Source organism: Perna viridis, chromosome 8 (assembly GCF_037379345.1).
Source record: "Perna viridis isolate PV_CMFRI_1.1 ecotype Kerala chromosome 8, ASM3737934v1, whole genome shotgun sequence".
In the NCBI taxonomy this organism is placed as follows: Eukaryota; Metazoa; Mollusca; class Bivalvia; order Mytilida; family Mytilidae; genus Perna; species Perna viridis.
Genome location: NC_142452.1, coordinates 37,375,622 through 37,396,446, shown reverse-complemented (window position 1 = coordinate 37,396,446; position 20,825 = coordinate 37,375,622). Strand labels below are relative to the sequence as shown.

Genomic DNA, 20,825 nt, shown 5'->3' with positions numbered 1-20,825 from the left:
CCGGTCAAAAAATATTTTATAGTATATAACAGAATGAACACGGGAAGAGTTGTTTTTTTTCGGACATAACAAATGTATTTGAACAGTTTCATTAATTATCTTGAGATGCGATGAATCATCCCCTGCCAGGTTTTTAGACAGAACCATACTGAACGCCCTTAGACAATAATAAACATTGCAAAAATCTAGCGTCATACGAAAATAGGTACAGATTAACCAAAAGTGACACAATTTATTCCCATGTGTATTCAAACTTGGTCTGCTGGAACAACTGTTTTCCAAATTCGACATTTTTTGGTCGACCAGAAATTCTAACCTTTTAACCTTTCTAAGAATCAAAGTAGTATTTCACTAAATATACATTGTAAGTAAATACATTGTTTTGTTTTATTTAACCGAAGCACAAGTTTTGTACAATTCATCTGTATACCGTTATATAAAGAGGTTTTGCTAAACGTTTTCTGCTTATTTAAGCACCGTGGATAGAAGTACTCGTTGCCTATGCCAAATGGTTGTATAAAAAGATAAATCGATGGCTGTCGTCTGTGCAAAATTTTCAAAGCAGTGTGAAAAATGGCGCCGCATAATGGAAACAATTGACGATCTATATGCTTGACCACCCCTGCGTAGGAAAACCGGGATCGCTGTTCCAGAGCTTGCTTCACCGATCTGTTTCATGCATATATACGGCTTATTGGAACATTGAGCTATGATAAAGGTATATTCTATTCGGACAGACTATCACATTTCAAATTGATATGTATTAGCATAAAAGAGTTGGCCAATTTCATTAGTGATGTCAGATTCGTTAATTTGCATATTTGGTTGGCAAATAAACAACTAAATAAACAAATCACAATTTCATGATTAGAATCCCTATTGTCAAAACTTTACAATTTTATCATTATATATCCAATTTTGTTGTTGTTTTTTTTTAATGGTTCATTTAGTAAAAAGAAAGTCACATTTTGAATGTCAATTTACAATTCTTTTACTTGATAAATAAATTATTATAATCTTATTTTCATATAGTCTAATTACTGAATATTAAAAAAATCCATGGATAAAGAGTTCTATTTGCAGTTTATAGAACCAAAAGAATTTTTTTACATATCTATACTTATTGAATTCATCTGTGTAGTTGACAACGGTTAAGCCAGATGACATAAATCATGCTTGTTTATTCGTGTATTCTTTACGAAAACTTCATTACTCTAAAATCCAGCTAAATACTTTAGCTCAGGGTGGGTAACTCTAATTTTTTTGTGAAATGTCTTACTCGCTTACCTCCCCTCATGCCATTCAGTGCACAATGCCCGAATGTTATTTTATGCACCACTTGTATGTAAATTACGTTGCGCTCTTAACAAATTTGTGTTAACAAACAATAGTCACTACTTTGAGCGGTGCATAATGCTAAATCTGCACCAAAATTATTTGTTACGATATCTATGAATATTAATGAGATCGACTCGCCACCTGGTGTCAAAAAGAAAGTGTATTGTCGAAAACACAGCTGCCGACAATGAAGGATAGACCTTTATCGATGGATATAAAATGTTTACGTCCTGTATATTAAATATGAACACAACTTATTACAAAGTATGTTTGATTTTATTGTATTTTTGTATCTATGGTATAAAGTAACAGCAAAATCGCAGTTTTTGAGAATTGTGTCCAAGGGAGGTCACTCTAATTTACTTTCTTGACAAACCTGAGAAACGACATTTCCTAATCTCTCGAATAGAATTTGAATTATAATCCATGTTAAAATTGTGTCGTTTTATCTTTTAATCTGTTATATCGAAAATGAATTGATTTAACTTGCGTAAATGACTGTTTTTAGAAGATGGCCCTCAGCCCACACTGGTTAGCCAAGAAAACATGGATGATCAGTGTGCTTCTACGTCAACAACGGTCCAGTTTCTTCAAATGTTGAAAAATTTATGGTAAGTAAATGACATATAACGTTAGCATTAAAATGAACTTCCATGTTCAGTACTTAGATCAGGTTTGAAATCATTAGCCAAAAACGGAATTATGGTGACACTCATATTGTGTATCTTCTTTCAGTTTCATACATGTACATGTATATGTCAGTTATAAGTACTGATAGCTGGTAAACATCAATTCGAGTACAAAATTTACAAGGATGAAAATGTTTTCATCTGTGTTATAGAATAGTCAGTTGATATTTAAGCTGGAATTTCCGACTGATTTAATATTCAGGCAACCACTCCCATGTTTCCCACATACCATTAAAAAAAATTTGTTTTACAGTCATGAAATTAACATTTATCTGACACATAGTGGCTAAAATAAAGCATCCAGGTCTTTATGCAATCGTTTAAATTGTACGAATGATAAATTCTATGTGATCTTTTCTAGAGCTATGAACAACTGTTGAACACACTCTGTTCACTACATGTACAGTAGGTTTTTACGCTATCACTAGATTTAATACTAGTAAAAATCTGTGTTACTATGAATATACCTACCGTAACAGATGGACTTATATTGGCTACATGTAGTTGAAAAAAGGCAAAGTAAAATTTAAGACTAAGAGCCAAAAACAGATTGCACAACTTCCTGAGTGCAGTAATTACTTCATTAAATTTTTCAATGATATTGTATGAGCCCTGTTCAGTTGCTGCCTGAGACTACCATTGTAAAAGAAAGGACTAAATCCTTGAAAGTCCCTAATCGTCAAATATTCTGTGCCACTTATTTAGGCTTGTTTTCAGCATTCAAAATGGCACAAATGCGATATGCTCTAAATTTGAGTGACTTCCACTAGAATCTTGGTTCCCTTGATATGATTACTCTTTCGTAACTGTGATGTCCCTAATGTTTCTCAATTAAAACAACTGGTTACCAGGAAGTGCAGGTAATGTTTTCGTTCCACTAGTTTTTCTCAAATTTTTAGGGATCTTTTCGGTCGCTTATGATATTGACCAGGGAACTGGTAATGACTATATAGTCAATTGTAACAAGCTCCTTATATTACATTAAGTTCAATGCTAACCGATCATTTCATCTTTTAATGTAAACTTCAAGTTCTCGTACAAGCGAAAAACACATGTAGAACACGTGTATGATATTTAAGAGGTACCTTTGATCTTGTATAAAGCAAAAATTGATGGTTTTACAGCACTGATTAGCAGTGTAAAGTGGTCTAGTAATTATGCAAATCATATGTGAATGTAAAGTACTGAAATTACTAGTGCAAGAAGTCGATAAAGATATTAAAGACTTAAAAAGTACAGTGTTCAATATTTTAATATTGATCTCATGAGTTGATCATCCTCCAGTTCATTGAAATATATTGTAGAGAAAATAGCATAAATAAAATGTTCAAAAAGCTTTGTCATAAAATTATTGGATGAAAAACAGATTGAAAAATGTCATTTTCAATTCTTTGAATGGATTTGGTATGCGAAAAACACATGTAGAACACGTGTATGATATTTAAGAGGTACCTTTGATCTTGTATAAAGCAAAAATTGATGGTTTTACAGCACTGATTAGCAGTGTAAAGTGGTCTAGTAATTATGCAAATCATATGTGAATGTAAAGTACTGAAATTACTAGTGCAAGAAGTCGATAAAGATATTAAAGACTTAAAAAGTACAGTGTTCAATATTTTAATATTGATCTCATGAGTTGATCATCCTCCAGTTCATTGAAATATATTGTAGAGAAAATAGCATAAATAAAATGTTCAAAAAGCTTTGTCATAAAATTATTGGATGAAAAACAGATTGAAAAATGTCATTTTCAATTCTTTGAATGGATTTGGTATGTGTGTACATAACCTTCCAAAATGATCTTCGAAAGTGCATGTACAGGTACTAGTAAGTTATTATGTTTATTAATTACATGTATCAGAGCCATGATACATGTATACGTTCAAATGTAACTTTTAATGGTAATTACATGTACATGTATCAATCCTGACTGTTGTTAAGTATTTCTTTGCTTTACAGGGATTGATTTTAAGAATTTTTTTTAACTACTGAGCTAATTTTAGCAAGTATCAAAATATTCCACCCGCTAAATCTAAGTAATTTCTGAACTACACTTGCAAAGTTTGCCAAATTCCACAAATTTTAGCAAGTGGAAAGGATTTCTACTTGAACTGGCATTTAGCAAGTATGTCTCCTTAAATGTGAACACTGGCTTTAAATGACATTTAGTGCATGTACATGAATTCATTCATGGACAAGGGCACCTTTCTAAACCAAACCCCTTCTGGACTGAGAGGTTTGTTCACTTAAGGCAGGTTCAAAAAGTACATGTATTATAACTGATATGCAGGGACTTCAGAAGATGTCTGTTTTACACAGGTTACTGGTTTATCTTGGGTTTAGTTAAAACAGGTTTCATGGTACCATTTACTTGGGCCTTTTATCCCTCCTGGGACATAGACTGCCTATAAGCTGCCTCTATGCAACTCGGTCCTCTGCTGTTCTTTCGAACTTGTCCCAGATTTTCCCCATTGTGTCCAAGGTCTGCCTCTAAATCTTTAGGGTTTCACTTGTGTTGTGCTATATACATTAAAATTTTGCAATCTTACATTGTTTTGAACCACAGGAGTAACCATTTGAATTGTAGAGGATTTTCCTTTATCTTTCATCTGCATACAAGTATTTATCCATTATTTTGGACCTGCATTTTTTATTCATGTACATGTAAACTTTCCAACATTATCCTGGTCTTAATATAGTTTTGAATTGAAGGTGTTTCCTAACTTACTTTGTTGACTTTTTTATATTTAGTTGTATCCTGTCTTTTGGACAAATTATTCTTCCTGATTTTTTCTAATTATGAATCCTGATCCTTTTTTTTCTCAAAATTGCAGTCAGTTTTCCCCCTCCAACAGTCAGGGGCTGGTTTTCTTGGGAGGGCTTATGAGCATGTGCACCCCTAAAGCAAAACATGGTTGAAACAGTAACCCCCCCAAACAAAACAAAACAAAAAAAAATTACAAAAAGGTAGTAGCAATTTGTCAATATATTTTAACAAATTTGAAAGTAAGCAAAAAGTATTTTTTCTTCAGTACTTTCATTCATTAATATGATTAATGTGTGAACATTTGTATGGTGTACATGTACTTTAATATCACTGTATCTACTTTGAATAATACAAGTGTTATATGTACAATACATGCTCAGATGAATGTACAAAGTTAGTTTATAAAGATACATTGTAGTAATGGTACATGTTAGTAGAATGAAATTTCATTTATTTTAATTTTTTTTGCAATTTGTGGTATTTTTTTACTGTTATATTCTAAAATGCACATGTACAATGTACACATACATGTATTAATTGCCTATATAAAATGAAATTCTTATTGAGAGCAAATTGTTGTTGAAGAATCACTTTTCACTTGTTTTGTAGTACTGACATGTACAAAATGTACAATGTACATGTACATGTCGGTGATTAAAGTTCAGGAAAAATACTTCCTGAATGCCAGCTAAAATTCAATTACTTCCATTCTTCTGCAAATTTTAGGTCTGTATTTAAGAAGTACATGTAACTGAGGGAACTAAGATTTGATGAGTATGATTTTTCAGTACTTGTTACTGTAGTTGAAATACACAATGTATTTCTTAAAATTAAACCATGCATGTACATGAACAAAATACTTTACTAATAGTCATAAACATTTTTTTGCCTTCTGATTCTGCAAGTTCCTTTTTGTACATGTACTCAGTGTATTGTAAGGTATATTTATGTAACCACTGTTTATACTTGTTTAGGATTGGATAAAATGGCAGGGGAACTTCCTACAGGCCATCCATGTCACCAACTCAGCAATCCCTCGGCCCAGTTATTCTGGTGCAGGCACTGCATGACTGGATTTCCTGATCCCATGCAAAGATGGCGACATAGCAAAGAATGTAAAGAAATCGCCACTCAGAAAAAATATGGTGGCTATAGCCAGCCTAATCAACCTGTCCATCCACTTGCAAAAGGTGATTCCCCAACACATCCACCACAAGCTGACTCTCCAACATCCAACAAAAAGAAAAAAGCTATGGATCTTAGATGTTATATTTGTCGAAAGGAATTTGTCACTATTAATGAGATGAGAGATCATGTGAAGAGGCCTTGTAACAAGCCAGAGGTCAAAACACCATCTATTTCTGAAGACTCTGATGATGGTTCACCTCAAACTGAAGAAAAGGTAATCATTTTTTAACTTAGTTACCATGAATTTGTCAAAAACTTTTAAAAAAAATAATGACATCATGAAGTAAAAGGGCAGATCACTGTTGGACGCATGAACCAATTACAAATGTATCTGCAGCGATAAAAATTACCCAGAATCCCATGGCTACTAGATTTTGAGCTGGGCTACTACACTTTTGGGTAAATTTAGTTGAACATATAGAAAATATATGTATTAAAAAATATGGTCTGGGCTACCTAATTTTTACCTGTGAAAAGCCCAAAACTTTTAATATAAATTCAACAAAAATGTTGCTCAGCACAATGTCTGTTGTAAGTGTCCGATAATTCTGTTATGGTATGAGCAATTTTGATTACAAAGTACTTCAAAAGCCAGTTATGAATTCCTCATTACTTTTTGTTAATTATGTTAACTAACAGTTCAAGTTCATTAAATGAATACTCATGTATCTCTTAGTTTCCCCAGATAAGCTTACGGAAAAGAATTAATTAGGGGGAAGTAGCATTTTGAAAATTTTATGGCATGTGTTAACATGGCAACAGTTGCCCATAGCGACCTAGAAATATGCATTTCTGCTTTCATTTATTAGAACTTATATCACACAAAGTTTCGTTGAAACCAGTTACCATGTGTGCCAAAAATATTTAAGTGTTTAGAGAATTGGCATTAATGAATTGATACTATTCAAACAAGACAAAAATCAACCACAGAGAATGGGTATTACTGAATTAAATCTATTAAAAAAAAGACAAAAGTCAGCTTTATCTATAAAACGAATAATAATGAACATAAAAAACAGTAACAACCACTGGACTACAGGTTCTGAACAGGTGTTTGAAGCATCCAAATTGGCCTCCAGCCAGTTCTTAATGAGAACCCTGTGAAGACATTTTCGTTCCCACTCAACTATTTGGAGCAGGTAAAATTTAAACTCATGCTGACAGAAGTGTTTATAACCTTACAATGTATAGATCTATATTTAATTACTACATCGAAAATATAATTATATTGAATTTGGTGTAAACAAACAATTTAAAAAAACAACATTGATTACCATGTATTATTGGTTAACATGTTATGTAATGTCAATTGGGCAAATTGACACAATAATTTTTTGAGGTATAGATTTGTCTAAAAATCTGCAGTATATATCTATATAAGAATCATGCAAATTCTGTTAAAGGTTACACATTTTTATTTTTGTTATTAAGTTGCTTTTGTAGCATGTATAGGTCTATATGATGAAGTGTATAATTATTCATTCCAATCTGTCTGCTGTTTGGAAATAATCAACACTGAAAATCCAACAGAATCTATTGTATTTTAGTGTCATTTACACAATTATCTCCCTTAATTTTCAATTCTGCAGTACATCCTAAATAATTTTGTAGGTCTATATGATGAAATGTATACATTGTATATATCCATTCCATTCTGTCTGTTATAAGGAGATATTCCACATTGAAAATTCAACAATTTCTATGGTATTTTAGTGTCATTTACAGAGTTATCTCCCGTAATTTTAAATTCTACAGTATATTCTACATATTTTTTATCTCCTAAGAACAAGGGTTATATGAAAAGCCATATGTTAATTTCTTTTTACTATAACAATTTAAATAAAATATCAAAAAATAAAAGTATGTAGGCTTTCCAACCATGAATCACATTTTGCATGATTCTTATCTTGAGTACTACTTAAATTTACATGCCAGGCTAGCTTCAATAATCATAGAACACATTATTTTACATATGTTGAAACTTGTATTAGTAGTGTGAAAAATTCTCTGTTGTCATTAAGGACTGGTGCTTTCATAACATTTTTATCACTAAATATTGGTCAACTACCAGTAGTCAGCTGTTCATGCATGGAATTCCAGGGGAGACAAATTTGCCACATGTACATAATTGTACATTCACATATACAAATACCTGTTAACATATGCACAGTTGAGACTTGAACTGATGAAACTGATGTGACAATTAAATTGCATTGAAACTCGTGATTTTGTCTGAGAATGCAGAGGATCTTTCTTCTTTTTATTAAGGTCACGAATCAGATTGAGGCCTTGCTTAAAGCAGCTCATGCAGAAATTATGCAGAAAAAGAAAAAGAATCAGCTAAAACAGCTATATCCACAGACTCAAAATGGTGAAAAGATAGATGTATTTGACCCTGATGATAGTGGCAGTGACAGGTCACAGTTAACTATGTTAGATTTGGTGAAAAGATCCAAGAATGAACGATCTAAGGTAAAATCTGTATGAATTGATTTTTACTTAAGTTTTGAATTTGATATCAACTTTCCATTCTTCTTTAATTTTGAATTCATATGCTGTCTACTGTAGCAGTGACAGATTCAGAAGAGGAGAGATTTGGGTTTAGAACCTCCTGCTTTTATTGGAAAATTTTGTTAGTTTTGTTCAGAATTTGGATAAAACTGAGGTAATACATGTAATAGCATTGACCTCCTCCTTTTATCTGAAACACCCCCTTCCAAAATCTCTGTGAAATCTGTGGAACTTTAACTTTCCCAGGCAGATGTTTTGAAATTTGGAATGCACAATTCCATGCCTTTGCCTCATCTCCAAATGATAACAAAATAGCTTTGTCTCTTAAGGTGGTAGAACCAAGGTAAGGGGCACAACTCTTAACAAATCATTGGAATGTTTGTATTCTGCATTTGACATCAATATCATGTAAGCAGCAAAGTAACTCAGATTGATTTCATTCTGTTTCAAATGAAAGCTTGATAGGCTTTAGTGAATTTGAATATGATATAAACATATTCAAGAGTTATATCCTTTATCCTTGGTCTACATGTACTTCCTTAAAATAAATAAAAAGTACATGTAGTTCTTTGTGTTCCTACATAATATCAATATGATTAGTTCAAATAGAACAGAAAAGATTGAATCATATTTATCAGACTTTGAATTCTTTTCTATATGTGTGTAGGAGACATTTGTATATTGTGTATTTGCTGGTTGAAAATAAATCAAATTAGCTTTGGTGGCTTTAAATACATGTACTTGTAGGAGGATTGGAGTCTTGGGAACACAACACAGCATTTCAATTTTGAGCAATTTACTAATAAAAGAGAGTAGATGTAAAATTCTGACGGAATAATTTTCAATTTTTAGCAGTTTACTATTAAAAGACAGCAGATATATAATTCTCACAGAATTATTTTCAGAAATGCAAAATAATATGTATACAATGTAAAAAAAAAAAAAAAAAAAAAAATTCAAAACTTGTTGAAAGTATTCACACACAAAATATTAGTCTCCTACCAACAAAAGCAGAGCAAATATTCTTTTAGGTACCATCCATCTGTTTGTCTGTCTGTCTGTCTGTCTGACACTCTGATTGTCAAGACTTTTTCAGCTAACCTTTAATAGTTTGACTTGATATTTGGTAAATTGTTATATGTTCATGCACATATATGTAATTGCATATATACAGATCATTATATTTGTTTGCACTTTGTACTGATCATGTGATTTTTGACATGATAACGGGCTTAGAACTTGTGGTTTACAGTTGTTCAGACTTTTTATTAACATTCTTTTTTATAAGTTATTCACTTTGAAGTTTGTTATTTAGCAATACTCAAGTTACAGTTGAAGTTCCAGTTTTGTTTTGGTTGAATGATTTTTGGGTCGAGTTATGTCCCTTGAATGTGATACTTTGGTTAAAACTTTCAGTTGTCATTGATTTCTTTCAGACATCCTTTACGATATTAACTTGATATTTGATATGTAGCTATATATTTATAGCTAGATGAGTGTTATATTTTAGTTCAAATTTTGTAAAGCATTTAATGATTTCTGACTTAGTCATGTCACTTGAACTTGTGTATTTCAAGCAAATTTTGTGTGTCCAAACTTTTTTGGACTTCTATGCCTGACAATCAGATTCACAATTTTTAAAGACTGGTTCTTACTATTTAATTTCAACAAATTATAAAAATTTACAAATTGTCACACCCATTGGTAGTCACTAGCCTTTATCCGTAACAGTTTCAGTAAATGTAAAATATTTTGAAACTACAGATTTAATTTTTGTTTCATACTGTGATACAAAATTTCCAACTGTCATTACTCCTCTGTTTTCAAATTCTGGTTTAGCTACATGTACATGTAATTGAGGAATCAGATGGGAATCAAAAATTGGTCACAGTATTAATTTTCATATTGTAATTGAAAGGATCATGATGCATTGATGCATGCTCGGATCAATACTTACCTATAAAATGCCCCATCTGTTAAGGGTAGGACATTTATGTTCGTATTCATACTAGAAATTACATTGAAAAAGATGTTAAATATTTAATGCATATATGTTTTTTACAGAATGAAAAAATGCAGAACTTATCTACAGAAATAGGCAGTGACTTTCAGGTAATTTACAGTTATATACTGTGGAAAAACTACAGGGGCTTGCTCACAATATCAAATGTGCTACATAGCCAAATGTCACATTTGATAATAATATGACAATCATGTATTAGTGAAAGCATGATTTTCATATGTTGATCATGGAATAATCATTTGTTGTAAATTTTGTCATTATTTTCATTTGTGGCACTTTCAGCCCTGTATCTGACTATTATATGTACATGTATATGAACAGAAGAAAGGGTGATCTTAGATATGGGAATGCATTGTTTCAGATCAGTATTGTTTTCAAATTTTTATTTACTTCTGTTTAATTTAATTTGATGAAAACACAAGCTTCACCATTAAGTATAAGTCCCAGTAAGAATCAGGCGGTAAGTGAAACATGGTATGAAAAGACCCATCATTTTGATAGTATAATTATACTATTTGTACCATCAGAATCAAGGAAAACAGACAAGATTTTCCATATCATGCTGGACCATTGAGTTACAATTTCATTGAAATGCACTGAAAAATGAACATTTCAAGGGCAGATAACTGTCAAAAACCTAATTTTTCAACATTCTATTTACAAAATTATGAGCAAAGCCAGTGATGCAGAGATCAAATAATGGTGTTTTCAAAAAGAGAAAGTATCCTTGAGTTGTATTACATTGTCAGATCAGTGAGGTTTTGACATGCATGTTTCTGATTTTTCCCATTTTGCCTGATTCTTACAAACACTTACACTTAAATACATTCCATTCAATCAGAACAAATTTGCACATTCAAACTCCACAAAGATCACAAACCACTAAAGATGACACTATTGTGATCTTGACTTCACTAGACCTGCATTTTTTTTTTATCAGGGTTTAATTATAACAATAAGTTAACTAATTAGAAGTGTTGAAGGCCCCACCACCTCCCCAAATTTAGCAAGTCTGCATGTGAGTTAAATCTTCAATAGATCAAGACCACTAGCATTCTAACATCCAATAGAATGTCACCCCTTGTAGACCAAATATAAAGGAGCAAAAACAATAGATTATGTTTACGTGTTATCACACAATGATTGATTGATTGTTGGGGTTTAACGCCCGAGCAGCAATATTTCAGCTATATTCAGATGATGAACATGAAATGGATGATAAAATGAACATGAATGATGATGAAATGAAAAAAACGGATAGCATAACAGGGTTGACAAATTTTGATTGCCACTAGAAAAAAGGGGGATGGGTAGGGTCGGGCAATTAAGCCTCCTGTGGCGGAGCGCAAAGGTTCCTACTCCTATTGAATACCACAGCAGGGTTCTTTAACGTGCGAGGAATGTAACATCTTTTCCAACACGGTGCACCATTATGGTTTGCTGTCAGGTTTTCCGTATTATAGCCTGACAACCCCAGCATGTAACACGCCAGGGGTACCCCATTCCACCACCTGGGGCACACATCCCAGTTGCTCTGTGGGCAGAGCGTATAGCCCCTGGCTAGGTGCTCTGAGCACTATTTAGTCACCTTTTACGACAAGCTTAGTGCTGCTGCAGGCCTATTTTTTTTACACCCAGACCTGTACCAATTGCTTCAGTTACTATTGTTTACTACTACATTTGTATTAAGAGTTGCAAATTACAGGGGTTTCATAGTTTTTTTGCAATGCAGGTACCCTTGGTTTTGTAGGAGGTACTTTTAATCATTTTCTCTTTTAAACATGATGTGAAATTTTAAATTCAGAAGATATCTTTCAGTAGCTTAGACAGATAAAAGTACCTGGTACCACATCTTAATGATAAGCCTAAAATTATATATATAAAAAAAAAAAAAAAAAACTGTTTAGTTCTCCATTTATGCTTTTATAAGATAAATATGGTACTGTGAAAGTACTGTAGTACGTGGGGTACCAATTTTCGTGGTAATCTTGGTTTGGCCAAACCATGGAATTTGGTTCCCAATGAATAAGAGATTCCTGTTTTTGTTTTTAATGTAAATTTAAAAACCATGAATTCAAAAACCCACAAATTGGTGTTTCTTTCCTAATCCACGAAAATTGGTATCCACGATTTATGAAGTACCTTCACAGTAGTTCGTTCTCACCATAAGGATTTTATTCTTAAGTAATTACCTGATAACACATTTTCTATGAAGTCGTACACGTACTTTCAGTTTTGAGACTTGATTTTAACTAAATAATGTACTGATGATCAAGCATTCATGAGAGTACTACTTTTTGCAATACAGTTGGTATTTTGTACATGTGGTCTGTCTGGTCATACCTGTACTTGTAGATACAATTCTTTGGAAACCGCTTGGTAGATTATATTCAAATTGTGTAGAATTGTTAGTCACCATTTTTTTTTATCATATTGCTGTGCAATTTTGATTTGACAAATTGGACTTCAACACTTAAATTTTTTTTGAAAGTGGAGGGGGACAAATGGCTACAACTTGCTTGTTTTTCTTTAAATAGGATAACTTTTATTTGTATTGAAAGATCTCTTTTTCATTTTAGGCCTTAAGCAGTGCTGAAAAGATGGGTGAAGCGATGAAAATTTATGACTTCATATCGGATACACCTGAATCCTCACCCTGTAGACCAGATCAGTCCCCTTTCCAACATGGTGAATCACCATGCCAACAGGATAAGTCACATGGTCAGGAGACTAAATCAATCATTCTTGAACAAAGTTCATCAGTTGGTCATGAGGTATCGCCTCAACAGCCTCCTTTTGATATGACCTCACCGCAACATGAAGGAAATGAAAGTGAGGATGGGACGCCAGAGTCTGTCAATAAAACTTATGTTTCTAGCATTCATCCTCAAACTGAAGACAGCAATAAAATTCCTAAAATAACTCTAAAATTAGTATCTGGGGAAAAACCTAAAGCTGAAGTGTGGGGGATAGGTGCTGCCTTGCCAAAAAGAATTCGTAAAAGAAAAAGTAAGGATTTCTTTGAGGATGTTCCTATTAAAAAGACAAAAAAGAAGGAAATGACTTTAAAAGAAATGCAAGAAAAACTGTTGAAGAGTAAATCTAAAGGGAAGTTAAAAATAACTAATAAAGTGAAAGTTGGAACTAAATTAAAACTGAAAGTTGTCAGTGATTCAAATGTTGTGACTAACACAGAAGAAAAAGAAAACAAAATGAGTAGTGATGAAAATGAAAATAAAGTGAAAGATTCAAAACCAGAAGAGGCAAGAACAACGGAAATTAAAGCAAAGAAAAAAGAAGCACGAAGTACAAGAACAGGAAAATCTAGAAGAATTGTAGGCAAGAAAAATCTTGTGGTTGTATTAACTGATTGTTTAAATGAAAAAGATTCATCTAGTGGATCTAAAAAACAAAACAAGACAGCCAAGAATATAAAGAAAACTGTAAATGGCAAACAAAAATCTATTGCAACGAGGACAAAGAATGAAGCATCAAAAACCAAGAAAGATAATTCAAGGGATAAGATGTCTTCAAACTTGGGAAAAACAAAAAGTGGTCAGAAGTCTTCAGGAAAAGTAGCTGATAAGAAAAATGATAAAGCCAAGGGAAGTAACTCTAAAACCAAACACACTAAACAAAAACCTGTTGCAAAACATAAAACTGTAAATGTTAAAAAAGGAGCAAGTGATAAGCCAGTCAAATGCAAAGCATGTGAAAGAACTTTCAAAACTCGTGATCTATTGATCAAACATAATCAAGTTCCATGTCGAATGAGAACTACAAGGACTACGACTCAAATTATTTTGAGGCCAAAGAAAAATGGCTCCCATGTTCTACCTCTAACACAGAGACAAATTAATGCAGCTAAGAGAAGAAAACAAATTGCTGGAAAGTTGAGTATATTAGATCATTCTGTTAAAAAGGAGTCCCTACCAACTCCTCAACCAGAAAAAACTGAAAAGCCAGAGAAGCCTAAAAAGCCACCGCGAAATCGAAAGAGGCTTCTGTCTACTTTCTTTACCTTCTGTATATCACGTAAAGAAAAGCACCCTGCATATGAAATAAATTACGATTCCTTAAGCGAGAAGGATAAATATTTCTATAAACTTGGAATGTATAACGTTGTTCTTGATAAAAGTGATAGTGACACAAGGACATGTGAAGAACCTGAAAAATCTGTGATATCTGAGGAAATGAAACCATGTGAAATAACAATTGATCAAAATGCTGAGGTTCAGTCTCTACCTTCTTTTCCATCAATTGGATCAGAAGTTTCGCCTCCGATTCTGGAGAAAATGTCAGAATTGCAAAAGGATAATGAAAATGTATTGGAGGAAACTCCAGTCACATCTGCAGCAGATAAAGAATGTTTAGATCCACCAGTGCTGTTTACTGCTGTTGGTGTTACAAAATCACAATCTCTTCTAAAATCATCTTCTCCAAGGAGGACTATGTCATTGCTTAAAAATTCACCTTATCGTAGCCCATCAGCAAAAGGTTCACCATTACTCAGTCCGTCAGGGAAGAATTCCCCATATCACAGCCTATCAACAAAAAATTCTCCCTATCATCGTCCGTCGGTTTCCAAGTTGACACCGTCTCTGTCAATTTCCCCGCTGGGTCATTCTCCTTGCCCAAGTCCAACGCCATCAAACTGCTCTTCAGTCAGTGACAGCGAAATAGTCATGACTTACAATTCAGAAAGTGTACTGTCTCCTACAATCACAAATGGTGCTTATGCTAGCATTGATAAAGGTTCTAGTCCTGCAGATATTGATGACCATTTTATATTCAATGACCTTGAAAATGCTAATGACCTTCATGACCTTGAAAATGCTAATGACCTTCATGACCTTGACAATGACAAAGAAAACAAATATATATATGAGCAATTAAAACTAAGAACAAAAGATATTGGAGTTTGTTGTGATGGTGAGCAAATTTTGAGAGAAATGGAAAATTGTAAACAATTTGATGGTTTTTCATTTGGATTGAAAGTTATACGACCTAGTGAAAAACTACAGGATATCTCTAAAGATATAGATATAAGTGCACTCTCTGAACAAACAGCAAGTGATGTTAATTTTGGCACCAATAGGAAATTGACTTATACTGTCACCCGCTGTGTTCAAACGGAAAGTAGTTTCCTAATGTCATCGACCAAACCACACATTTGTGAAGAGAAGAAAAGCATTCATGTGAAAAACCATGAAAAAAGTGATGAAAAGAGGAATGAAAAAGTAAAGTCTTCAAGCAAGAAAACTCTTACCAAAGACAGTGTCAAAGATTTGTTGGAATTCGATTTCAGGAAGGTCAAAAAGGTTTTAGAAACTGACAAACAACAAAAAATTCAGCAAAAAGATAACAAAAGTGTCAAAACGAGCTTAGAAAATGTTGAAAATGGAAATGATCTTGTTCAAGATGGTGTTCCATCAAATAAAAAGAGTTTAGAGAATGAAGATAGAAATTTGTTCCATTCCATTGCTGATCTCATTTCGGGATCAGGAGAAAAAACGGCTCAAGAAACATTGTTTGAATCTCTTCTACCGTCCACTAAAGTTACATTTGAAGATATTATAGAAATGGAAGCTTCACAGAAACCTAGAAATTTTGAGAAGCCAATTGATCCATCTGAAAAATCAAGTATAACTGAGGTAGAAATTGTTCTGCCTAAGGGGTCAAAGGTTGCGCAGTTGTGTACAGACATTGATTGGCTCGAATCAGCTGACCTTCGACCTGTTAAAACTGTTCCAACTAAGAAGGAGAAAAATGTGGTTTTGCCAGAACCAAAAGAGTTAGTGCCGAATAGGTTTAATGCAGAAATTGGAAAGCCATGTTTAGATCATGATTCTTTTTTGAACAAGATGATTCCCAATTTTTCTGAAAAGTATAAGCATCTTTGTGATATCAATGTTGGTTCTGTACCCAATACTGCTCAAAAAGAAGTTAAGGAAAAGCCTAAGGAGATATATATCTACCCAACAAAACCAGTTGTGACTGAAATTCAAAATGTATCTGTGACTAAACCATTGCCTTCTAAGGTTGATGCTGAACTCAATGCTCAGTCATCGAACAATTTACTGGATTTAATAGCAAAAACTATGGGTAGAATACCAGATGCAGCTAAAGAAAAATTTGAGAAGTCAGTCATGTCTTTACTCTCAAGTGCTACTCAGCAAGCTGAGGTTGAGGTTAAGATGGAAAATCATTCTAATGTTGGTCAAAAAGGATCTCCTGTTGTAATAATGAACAATAATGCTGATTCAGGAACATTTTCTTCTGATATAGTTGTGTTTGATGACCCTGAAACAGTATCTAATTCGCTTCCAGAGAGATACACCAATGATCGTGTTATGAAGCCATCCAATTATTGCCTTCCTCGTACAGTTGATAAGAAGGAAATCACCCCAATGACTGAAACTAGAAGTTTTGTGGAAAATCTTGATAAGGACATGAAATCGTTTAATGATACTAAATCTCCTGTAGTAATATCTCCTTGGAAAAGTGCTATTGATGAAAAGCTAAGTAATATTTCTGCTCCTTCAGATATTAGTGGAAACATTCTTTGTACTGGTATCCAGTTATCTAGTGGTACCAGTTGTGTTTGTACTGGTATCCCATTATCTAGTAGTACCAGTAGTGTAGCTGATTCAATATTTGTGTCATCAAGTAGTCACTCAGTAGATATGAAATTTACTACTTCAAATAGAACTTCAGATTTGAAATTTTTGTCAGTGAGTAGCATTTCCCCTGAGGTAAAGTACACAAACCCTCATTCAACTGATTTAAGGATGGTGTCATCAGGAAATAATTTATCTGTGCTGTCAGATTCATTAGCAATGAGAAGAAAGTCTCCCAAACCACTGAATATTATTTCTAATAGTCCAACTCGAACAAGCATTTTAAATCATGGGAATAAGGATGATATTGTGACTATTATGAGTGACCAAGATTCACCTACATTTATTACAAATTTTGACTTCGAAAATTATGCTGACAGTCTTAAGGAAGAAACATTCTTTACCACAAGACCTTTATCTCCACTGCAACCTGTTTCCTTGACACCGTCATGTGACCCAAGTACCAATAGTCAGATTCAGGAGAGCAAAAAGACTTCAAAAGATTTGCCGTCTTCGATACCTACACCTGTCTCAACTAATATAGCAAATCAAAAACCAGAGCTTTGTTTAAAGCCACTAGCTATTGACTGCAATCAAAGCACAGAAAATGAAGATTACATATGTGATATTTCTCCGCCACTCGAAGGACCTGTCCCAAATATATCACCAATGGATCTTGCAAAGGTTGCTACAGCAAAAATGACAAACCCTTTAATTTTGAAAAGTCAGGGGCTTGGACAAGGGCTATTACAACTATCAGCAAATGATCCTATGCATTCGCCAAACATGTTTATACCTCAAGGAAACCCTCAATTCTATGTTTCGCCAAAAGATTTCACATCTGTAGAACAACGAAAGACTTCACCTACAGTGTCTAATGCAAGAAACATACAAACAAGCCCTATTGTTACAAAAAATTGGTCTGCTACTAGTCCTACGGTTTCAAAAGGCTGGTCTTCAACAAGCCCTGTTGTTACAAAAGGTTGGTCATCAAATAGTCCCGCACTTTCAAAAAACTGGTCTTCAAACAGTCCTGTGCTATCGAAAAGCTGGTCCTCAACTAGTCCTGTAATTTCTAAAAGCTGGTCCTCAAATAGTCCAGTGGGTACAAAGAGCTGGTCTCCATTTAGTGAGAGCTCTTCACCTATACAAGTCATTGATGTTCATCTGAATTCATTCAAATCACCACAGCAAGAAAAATCGAATGTGAGGGACCAACGATATAGTGATAAAACAGGAATGGACTTGCGTCAGAATGTTATCGTTTCACCTCCATGTAGCAAGAATGCAAGTAGTGCAAACAAAGACGCAACACAAAAACTTTCTAAACAAAAACACTTGCACAACGTAGGCATTTTAAGAAACAGTAAACTTCAAGATAAAAAGACAAATGTCACAGGAAAACCAAATATTCCTGGTCCAAATCAACATTCTGGTTTGTTAAATAATTTAATGCAACAAGTGACTAGCACTTCTAACTCCAACACTTTTCTGTCAAATAGTATGGAACAGCCAATGGACATTTTGGAATTAGTTGATAAATCTTGGGAAGAGCAGCTTAATTTGATGCAGAACAATCAGCCAAAATCTTCAAATTCATTCACGCCTGTATCGCTTGAAAAGACTTTCGATCAATCATTTTCTAGTAGCCAAATTAGCAAAGCCAGTACTGTCCACCATCATAGTATAGGATCAGAACACAATAAAAGTTTGGATAATATCGTACAACATAAACTAAGTCAAGATGGTTTTTTATTGAATTCAAGAGTTTCTGACTCTGACAAGCAGTTTCTGCAAATGCATCCCAAGTTTGCTCACCATAAACAATTGCAGTTGAAAACATTGAATAAAGTGCCTTGTGAAAATTCCAAATCAAGTACTCTGAATAGCAAACCTTCAAATATGAACCTTGCTCCTGGGCATTCATTGTCAAATACTAGATTATCTTGTGAGCAGCCTGAACCTCAATGTGAGCATGCTTCCAGGACGACTCAACGGACTAATAGCCTCTCAGATCAAGGTCAAACAATGCAAAGTTCAAAGTCAAAATGTGAACCTCCTGCTTCTAAACCTCAGTTTGAACATATCTCACGTACTTCACATGGAAATGTGTTAGTCAGGACACAATCTGATCAGTTTAGTGACAAAAGAAATCTGGAGTCTTTTCAGCAAGTGCATGCTCGTCAACAGCAAGTCATGTTTAATTCTCATTTGAGCCCTGAAAATACAAGTCAGATTAGACAGTTGACAGGTGTACAAAGAAGTCAGTCTTTTGATCAGACTCCACATAGAAACACGATCAGGTATCCTAACTTACCAGAAAAATCAGTGATAAATTCACCTCCTGTGAATTACAACCCTCAACAAGATGTTCCAAAGGATAGAATTTTCAATTTTCAGGCAAATAGGCAACCTACACCATTGTGTGGGCAAGGTCTGTCACCCTTGTCAGTTGGGTTACGAGGCCAGGTGCCTCCACTTCATAGACCAATGCAACCAAATCTAGCCCCTGCAGGATTGCCCTTTGGGGCTGAAGTCCATAATCATTCAAACAGTGCCCACATACCTGTTCTTCGTCAAATGAGTGCACCCAGTACTTTAAATCACAAACCTCAATCAACTCAAAACATTGTGCCTGAATATGAGGATGTGTCTTCACCGGAGGAAGTGGAAGTTTATCCTTCAACGCCTAAAAAGAAGGACCCACCACCTTACCGTATGCAAGGGGAAACATTGTCAATACATTCTGTTGCTAAAGGTCAAAGTTCACATTTAGGCATTCCAGACAATTTTGATCTTAAATCTAGTCTAAATCCAAAAGTGCAATATCCAGGACAACCTACCATGGTAAATCCTGGTCTGAGAGGTTTCACGGAACAAAGGCCTCCTCCACCTGTGACTTTTTTTCCTCCAGGACCACAACATCACCTACGGAAACCATTTGATCCTTCACTGCCATTTCCCGAATTTTGCCCATCAAATATATCTGATTCAATTCTTGATAATTTGTGATGAACATTTTTGTTTTAATGTTTGTTTAAGTTGTTGTTCAATATTTAGTGACTATTGCATCTGAAATTTATGATCTATCTTTTTTTCATGTTTTTTTTTTAAAGTATAGACTTATATTTCGTTGATGTATATAAGGAAGAAAAAAAAATAGATTATGTAAGTTGAGGTTTGATTTTTTTTAGTACTAAATTTTACAATTTTTATAAATGATAATGGTAGGATTAATTACTGGTGGAAGATAATCATATTTTGGCTCCTTATACCATATGATAATAATTCAATTTGATTTGTAATAAGCTTTCTGATTGGTTGGTTCTCTTTGAGCATACCAGGTTATTTTGTATAACGTTGCATGGTACTATGACATTAATGTTGATTGGTCAGCAATGCAGTTCAAATGATCCCAAACAAAATGGCATTTTAATTATGAGTCAGTTATCAATATTTGGACTTTTATTCATTAGAAATTAAATTGTAATGAAGGTTTTTAATTTTTCAGCATGTTATACCCAATGACCTGATTTGGGTCAGTTTACACTAGTGGTATATAAATGTAAACTAATACCAACCAAATCATTTAGTATAAACTGTTTAAAAATTAAGTAGGTGTCTTTGTAAGAATCATGCAAAATCTGAAAAATGTGATACACCCCAAAAAAGGCTACATATTTTTTTGT

General features: G+C 33.7%; 1 protein-coding gene across 1 annotated transcript; it reads left to right on the top strand.

Annotated features, from left to right (window-relative positions):
• Positions 1-1,479: 1,479 nt before the first annotated feature.
• On the top strand, positions 1,480-20,289 carry LOC148610383 (uncharacterized). Its single transcript, XM_088542977.1, has 6 exons — positions 1,480-1,602; positions 1,847-1,949; positions 5,769-6,196; positions 8,251-8,454; positions 10,558-10,605; positions 13,096-20,289. Exons 3-6 carry the CDS (start codon positions 5,780-5,782, stop codon positions 20,146-20,148), a joined length of 7,722 nt encoding a protein of 2,573 aa, XP_088399103.1. The 5' UTR covers positions 1,480-1,602; positions 1,847-1,949; positions 5,769-5,779; the 3' UTR covers positions 20,149-20,289.
• Positions 20,290-20,825: the final 536 nt, after the last annotated feature.